Raw genomic sequence first — 7,581 nt, 5'->3', positions numbered from 1 at the left:
AATGATTTCTGTCTAAAATTTGACCAGTTATCTAAATTTTTCGATCAGTTATCTAAAATTTTCAACTGACTGTTTGAATTTTTCGACCACTTGTCTAAATTTTCGACTAATTATTTAAATGATCAGATATTATTTTGCAAATAATTATTAAAATTAGGCTAGAGCATAAGTATTTTGACAAAAAAAACCCAATATATATTATTTAAAAAGATTGAGTTTGGGTAGATCAAGTACACATTACCAAATTCACATTTCCTTAAAAGAGTTGGTATTGAAATTTATGATCTTTTTTATACACAAAAGGTTAGAATGTTATATATCATCATCATCATCATCATCATCATCATGCCATTTCATTATGAAGTTTAATTAATAATTATAAGGCCTCACTAGAGCTACCTAAAGAGAATGAAAAACTTCATTAAAGATTCAATTTTTAGACAAATTTGTGTGAAAATTGAGAAGGGGTAATTTGGGAAATAAAAAAAGAGATTAAGAAGATAGAGAAAGTAAGTAACCATGGTTGGTTAATCAATGAATAGTGAGAGAAAGAGAGAGAGAGTTTAGACTAGACTATTACTAGTCCTTCAATCTCTATCCCCACTTAACCCAAGAGGTCAAACTATACTTATAGAGAGAGAGAGAAAGAGGAGAGAGAGAGAGAAGAAAAGGGCATTTTCATTGGGAAGGAGAGGAGGGAGAAGGTGAAGGACTCAAATATACATAAGCAAAGAGAGAACAGGTTTTATATTTGTATGTATTGTATGTCTGGGTAGTGTAGGGGAAGATAGGGGGCAAAGTTTCAGCATTTGGTCTCTCTATATCTCAGCAAACACTCCTTTTTTTCTGCCTCCCTTGTCTCCCCACAACTTCCGGCACCTGTCTCCGGTCACCTCGCCGGATTCTTGCAACCCGGGTCAACTCTACCACCTCCCATTTCTTCTTCACTCGACCCGTATCCGCACAAAGTCTTGGGATTTTTTTCTGTTTCTCTTATGAGTTTCGATTGGTTTTGTACCAGTGAGCTGATCTGAGCTCAAAGGAGAGATTTTGGCATCTGGGTCTGGCTTATTTTTCAATCTGATTGCGAGTTCTGGTAGCTCGGAGGAGGAGCTCCAGTGAAGGTTTCTACTTTTGTTGCCGTAGGAGATGAGTCAGTGACATTTTCCGGTGTTTTTTTTAAAGTCAAAGTCGCCGGAACGAGCAATGAAGGCTCCGGCGAACGGTGTTGGCGGTGCCTCTGCGGCAGCTTCTCCTAATCCATGCGAAGGTCAGATTCCTCTCTCCTTCCCTCTCTCTCTCTCTCTATATATATATGTTTATATATATATATCACAGCTTTGATAGAGCCGGTGAATCGGGTAAAACAGTTAAGTGGATTTGTCTTTACTGGCTTTGTTTCGATCGTTGTAAGTTTTTGTACGGACTCTCTCAACTTTAAATTGAGATTTATGAGAATAAAGATTCTTCTTTGTTTTAATTGTGGAGTTCAGTTTTGTATTTTTCTTTTGGGCCTGTTTTCTCGGGAAACAAACGGAAAAGATGTTATTGGGTTAATGGTAATGAATGAATGAATAAATGAAAGTGAAGAAATGAAAGGTAAAGCATTCTGACAAACAAGTGGTGGACGCGTGTGGCAGTAACAGAGAAGAAGAGCATAAACCCGGAATTATGGCAGGCGTGCGCTGGGCCACTGGTGAACTTACCGCCGGCTGGGACCCACGTGGTCTACTTTCCTCAAGGCCACAGTGAACAGGTCTGTGCTGCTTACTACTGCTACTACTGTCTCTTTTATCTTTATGAACCCTACTTTCTTATGCTACTAAAATCTAAAAACCTTTCTTTGGCTTCATGGGTTGGTGGGATTTTCAATCAATGCCCATCTATATTTTACAAAATCAAGTCTTTTTCAGGGGAAAAAAATTTCACAAGCTCCATAGTATGTTTGATTTTGCTGATATTTTTTCTTCATTTTCAGTTCAGAGTTTGAAACTAGTTTAATAAAGTTGTTAGTTTTGTTGTCCAAGACTATATATGATATTTAATATTGATAATATATTAACAAGTTCGTTTGTTTACAATCAATGCCCATCTAATTTATTCAAAATGAAGTCTTTTTTAGAAAAAAAAATTCACAAATTTGTTGATTTTGCTGATATTTTTTCTTCATTTTCAGTTTAGAGTTTGAAACTAGTTTAATAAAGTTGTTAGTTTTGTTGTCCAAATTAGCGGTTAGTTTTTTGTGACTATATATGATATTTAATGTTTGATAATATATTAACAAGTTTGTTTGTTCACAATCAATGCCCATCTAGTTTCAAAATGAAGTCTTTTTTAGAAGAAAAAAAATCACAAATTTGTTGATTTTGCTGATATTGTTTCTTCATTATCTTGAGACTAGTTTAGTAAAGTTGTTAATTTTGTAACTAAATATAATAATTGATATTGATTATATATTAACAAGTTTGTTTGTTTTACAATTTGGGGTTTTTTAAGTTATAACTGTCTTCTCATGTCTTATAACTGAAGCTTTCAATCTCAGGTTGCAGCATCTATGAAGAAAGATGTAGATGCTCAAATCCCCAACTACCCAAATTTGCCATCCAAGCTATTGTGCCTTCTTCACAGTGTGACCCTTCATGTATGGCTAACCTCTTATATTGATCTTCACTTGGACACATATTAGTTTGAATAGTTTCTAATTGAATTTTATCTTATTTCTTGTTTGTTCTTTATTAGGCTGACCCAGAAACAGATGAAGTATATGCTCAGATGACACTCCAACCGGTTCATACCGTAAGCAATTTATTTAAACCAAGTCATTCTTTGTTTTGTTGTCTTCTAAAAGTTATTGATTGGTATCTTTATAAATTTATAAAGATTGTCATTTGAGTTTGGAAAGTAATGCAAATTCAGAATTCTTTCGTTTGCAGGTCGATAAAGATGCACTGCTGAGGTCTGACCTTGCTCTCAAGACAAATAAACCCCAACCCGAGTTTTTCTGTAAAACTCTGACAGCAAGTGATACAAGTACTCATGGAGGTTTCTCTGTGCCCCGTCGTGCAGCAGAGAAGATTTTTCCACCTCTTGTAAGTAGTTGTTGGTGTTATTTAGAGATTTCCCGCGATGAATGCAGACTCTTATGTTGTTCTTTTTTTTTCTGTACAAGGATTTCTCGATGCAACCACCTGCTCAAGAACTTGTTGCCAGGGATTTGCATGATAATGTTTGGACCTTTCGCCATATCTACCGGGGTATGTTCTCTTTTCAGCTCAACAAAATCTTCCAAATTAGGCTTTTTGGGTGCATGTTTTTCAGGGGTGTGGATTTTGTCATCTCGCTTCTAAATTTCTGCTGTCAATACTTTTTTTCCCCACTTTGTCTAGGACAACCGAAACGCCACTTGCTTACAACTGGATGGAGTCTATTTGTCAGTGGAAAGAGGCTTTTTGCTGGTGACTCTGTTCTATTTATCAGGTATGATGAACTGAACTGAGGTTATATATTCTTTACGAAGTGCAAAGTGCCTTTTGTTTAAACCTCTTTAACTTCACTTTTTGTGATCAGGGATGAAAAGCAACATCTACTTCTCGGTATTAGACGAGCCAACAGGCAACCGACGAACCTATCATCATCTGTATTGTCAAGTGACAGTATGCATATTGGAATTCTGGCAGCTGCCGCTCACGCTGCAGCCAACAATAGTCCCTTCACGGTGTTCTACAATCCTAGGTTGGGATTCTACATTTTTTTTTCTTCTTTTCAGAAACTCAAATTCCTACTAATTTTTCATGAATGCAAATTTTGATATCTTATTACATTTTGACCAGTTTGAGTGGGCAATATAATTAGGCTGCAAATTGAACTGTGTAATTTTTCTTTGCATGTGCAGGGCTAGTCCATCAGAATTTGTTATTCCTTTAGCCAAGTACTACAAGGCAGTGTGTGGAAACCAAATATCACTTGGCATGCGTTTTCGTATGATGTTTGAAACCGAAGAGTCTGGAACAAGAAGGTAGCTATACTTAGAGTATTTATTCCTGTTCTGATAATAGCCAGACAAAAGAATCCGACATTGGTTTATGCTTTAGATTTTCTTGGATCTCAATTAACATATTGCCTTCTAAAATTCAACAATGTTTTTTGTAATACTGACGAATAAGGATAATTTTGGGCTGAAAGCAAAATGAATTCCTTTGGCAGGTATATGGGTACAATCACGGGTATTAGTGATCTTGATCCCGCTAGATGGAAGAATTCACAATGGCGTAATTTGCAGGTTAGCTGATGGGGCAACTTGTTTCTTCTGTCCTCTCTTCATTTGATGTTATTAGTAATTTTCTTATTATTATTGTAGAATACTAACGGCATTTGTTTCGTATACTTGATTAGGTCGGTTGGGACGAATCAACTGCTGGGGAAAGGCGTAATAGGGTCTCGATCTGGGAGATTGAACCTGTTACAGCTCCATTTTTTATCTGCCCCCCTCCATTTTTCAGATCAAAACGTCCTAGGCAACCGGGAATGCCAGGCAAGAGATTCAGAATATAACCATTCTTTGATTTTTGTTTTGATGTTGATTAACATGGACTTGTGGAGATATGAGAAATGATGAACTTTGGTATCTATTTTGTAGACGACGAATCCTCCGACATAGATAACTTGTTTAAGAGAACAATGCCTTGGCTTGGAGATGATATTGGCATGAAGGACAACCAGGGTTTTCCTGGCTTAAGCTTAGTCCAGTGGATGAACATGCAGCACAACCCTGCCTTAGCCAACTCCATGCAACCAAATTACATGCAGCATTCCTTTCCGGGTTCAGCTATGCAAAATCTTCCTGGAGCCGATATTACTCGGCAATTGGGCTTGTCAGCACCTCAAATATCTCAGGCAAACAACTTACAGTTCGGTTCCCAAAGGCTACCTCAACAAGCACAACAACACGATCAACTCCCGAATTTGCCTTCCACAATGAACTCTCTAGGATCCATTATGCAAACACAGCCACAACAACAACAAATGAACGATGTTACCCGGCAACAAAGACAAGGTATGGTTAATCAAACCGTACCTTCAAGTCAAGTTCAAGCACAGATTATGCAATCTCAGAATCATGTCCAAACAAGCAATATGCTTCAGCAACAAACTTCCATGCAAAGCAATCAGCTTCAGAGAAACCTCCCTCAAAATCCACAGCACCAGCAACAAATTACAAGCCAGAACCAACAACAAAATCTAATGCAGTCTCAACTACCTGATCAAATGAACCAGTTACAACATATGTCAGACAATCAGCTCCATTATCAGTTGTTACATAAGCTCCAACAACAACAACAGTCAATTTTAGCTCAACAGTCATCACTGCATCCACCTGCTCAACATGCTCAAATCCAGGATCAGCAGAGGCAAACTTTGGACTCCCAGAGTTTCTCCAGGTCTTCTACTCCCAGCCAAGTATTGGAGATGCCACAAATGGTGACAAACTCGCTCCCTCAACCAAACATCACACAACAACTGACTCAGAATAACATCAATCAAACCAACACAAGATTTTCTCAAACACCCCATCAACCTAAGCTTCAACATCAGCAACATGGCATGTTGTCTGAAATGCCTGGGAACATGGGACATCCCCCAAACTCAATAACAAATCATGTTTCTTCGGGTGGTAACAGTGCAGTGACAGGAGTTGTGGGAGCAGGGCAGTCTGGGATAACTGATGATGTTCCATCTTGTTCGACATCTCCTTCTACAAATAATTGTTCAAATGGAGTTCAACCAGTTATGAACAGTAGGGTTCATCGAAGTACAGTCATGGTGGAAGACATGGCTCAATCTGCTGCCACTATCTTGAGTCCTAGTGGCTTGGAAACAATGTCATCCAATGTTAACTTTGTTAAAGATTTCCACCAAAAGTCTGAAGTTAAGCCTTCATTAAACATCCCTAGAAGTCAGAGTCAAGGAATCTGTACCCCACACACATACCTAAATGGAGCTGCCCAAACAGATTACTTGGATACATCATCTTCAACAACTTCAGTTTGCCTTTCGCAGAATGATGTGAATTTACAGCAGAATAACAATCATTTCACTTTCAATACGCAGTCAATGCTTTTTAGAGAAGCTAGTCAAGATAGGGAGGTTCAGGCGAATCAAGGAAACAATGTTTCTTATGGGAATAATACCATTGATGGCCAATTACCGGTGCCTTTGAACCCTGATGCTTTATTGACTAAGGAATTGGTGGGGTTAGGAAAAGATTTTCCAAATAATCTTTCAACCGGAGACCTGCTGAGCAACTATGAAAATTCAAAAGATGCTCAACAGGAACTTTCGTCTTCAATGGTTTCCCAGTCATTTGGTGTTCCTGATATGACATTTAACTCAATTGACTCGACAATCAATGATGGCAGCTTCTTGAACAGGGGGCCGTGGGCACCAGCACAGCAGTTTCAACGAATGCGAACATATACCAAGGTTTGATTTATTCTTAGTATATATTTCAACAGAAAAAGCTATCTTTTGTTTGTCATTAACTGAGGTTAATTATTCTTGTTTCTGACTGCTAATTTCTTCTTAAAGGTTTACAAACGTGGAGCTGTGGGAAGGTCTATTGATATTACTCGATATTCAGGTTATGATGAGCTTAAACAAGATCTTGCTCGTAGATTTGGTATCGAGGGACAGTTAGAGGATAGACAGAGAGTAGGCTGGAAACTAGTGTATGTGGATCATGAAAAGGATGTTCTTCTGGTTGGAGATGACCCTTGGCAGTAAGTCTCTCTCATTTCCATTGTATCTGTCAGTACAATTGGTTGAATTTACATTTATTCTTGTTTCGCACTGGCAGTTAACATTGTTTGGTTGTGTATTTTAGGGAGTTTGTCAACTGTGTTCGCTGCATTAAGATCCTCTCCCCACAAGAAGTCCAGCAAATGAGCTTGGATGGAGATTTCGGAGGCAGCGGTCCACTTCCAAATCAAGCTTGCAGCAGTTCTGATGGTGGGAATGCATAAAGTTAAGAACTTTCTTCTTTGGAGCGAGACTGGTTCCATTGGAACCGCTTGTGACCTATTTCAGCATGTTGTAATGCCGCTGATGGATCATACAGTCATCGGTGTTGCAGGAGCAAACAAATCAAGAACGATAAGTTAACAGATAAAATATGTTTTTTCTTTGAAAACACAAGCGAAAGGAGGTGATTCACAATCAGAATGCTCGTCTGACTTGCTGATTCCAAGGCAAACAAGTTCTAACTAGAGGGAAGTTTCCACCTAGAGCTGGCTATGGATTTTTGACTAGTCTTCTTGTTGTACTGTAAAAGGGAATTATACTAATTCTAGTTGTTTTTCTTTCCTTTTTGTCATTTTTAAAGTTGTCCCACTCAAGTGCATTGTAGAAAGTAGAAGAGCATAAATTTTTTTAAGTGCTAGTTTCGAGTGTAAATTTGTAGATTTCTTCAATGAAATTAATTTATGTTAGCCAAATGCTTGTGAGTTTAGGAGGGCAGTGTACTGTATTATCAGATTTGTATTTTTGTGCTTTAGTATTATTCCATGTTGTATAGATTAGAAACAA

The 7,581-nt window shown here is 37.9% G+C and overlaps 1 protein-coding gene across 3 annotated transcripts; it reads left to right on the top strand.

Annotated features, from left to right (window-relative positions):
• Nucleotides 1-631: 631 nt before the first annotated feature.
• On the top strand, nt 632-7,490 carry LOC133829590 (auxin response factor 19-like). 3 transcript variants are annotated; one of them, XM_062259315.1, is made up of 14 exons: nt 632-1,270; nt 1,647-1,756; nt 2,543-2,641; nt 2,740-2,796; nt 2,934-3,089; nt 3,170-3,254; nt 3,387-3,477; nt 3,568-3,732; nt 3,893-4,015; nt 4,204-4,279; nt 4,393-4,531; nt 4,637-6,480; nt 6,586-6,776; nt 6,881-7,490. In XM_062259315.1, the coding sequence occupies exons 1-14, from the start codon at nt 1,207-1,209 to the stop codon at nt 7,017-7,019; spliced, it is 3,339 nt and encodes a 1,112-aa protein (XP_062115299.1). In that variant the 5' UTR covers nt 632-1,206; the 3' UTR covers nt 7,020-7,490. The 3 variants fall into 3 exon arrangements, with proteins under 3 accessions (XP_062115299.1, XP_062115298.1, XP_062115300.1); XM_062259314.1 differs by having other exon boundaries at nt 1,641-1,756; XM_062259316.1 differs by lacking the exon at nt 632-1,270 and having other exon boundaries at nt 1,641-1,756; nt 2,530-2,641.
• Nucleotides 7,491-7,581: the final 91 nt, after the last annotated feature.

Source organism: Humulus lupulus, chromosome 4 (genome assembly GCF_963169125.1).
Source record: "Humulus lupulus chromosome 4, drHumLupu1.1, whole genome shotgun sequence".
Taxonomy (NCBI): domain Eukaryota; kingdom Viridiplantae; phylum Streptophyta; class Magnoliopsida; order Rosales; family Cannabaceae; genus Humulus; species Humulus lupulus.
This window is presented reverse-complemented; position numbering and strand designations above follow the sequence as displayed.

Coding starts and splice junctions, on each gene's coding strand:
- LOC133829590 (XM_062259314.1), top strand. CDS start 1,207: ATGAAGGCTCCGGCGAACGGTGTTGGCGGTGCCTCTGCGGCAGCTTCT. Junction 1,757..2,542: donor CTCAAGGCCACAGTGAACAG/GTCTGTGCTGCT, acceptor TTTCAATCTCAG/GTTGCAGCATCTATGAAGAA. Junction 2,642..2,739: donor TTCACAGTGTGACCCTTCAT/GTATGGCTAACC, acceptor GTTCTTTATTAG/GCTGACCCAGAAACAGATGA.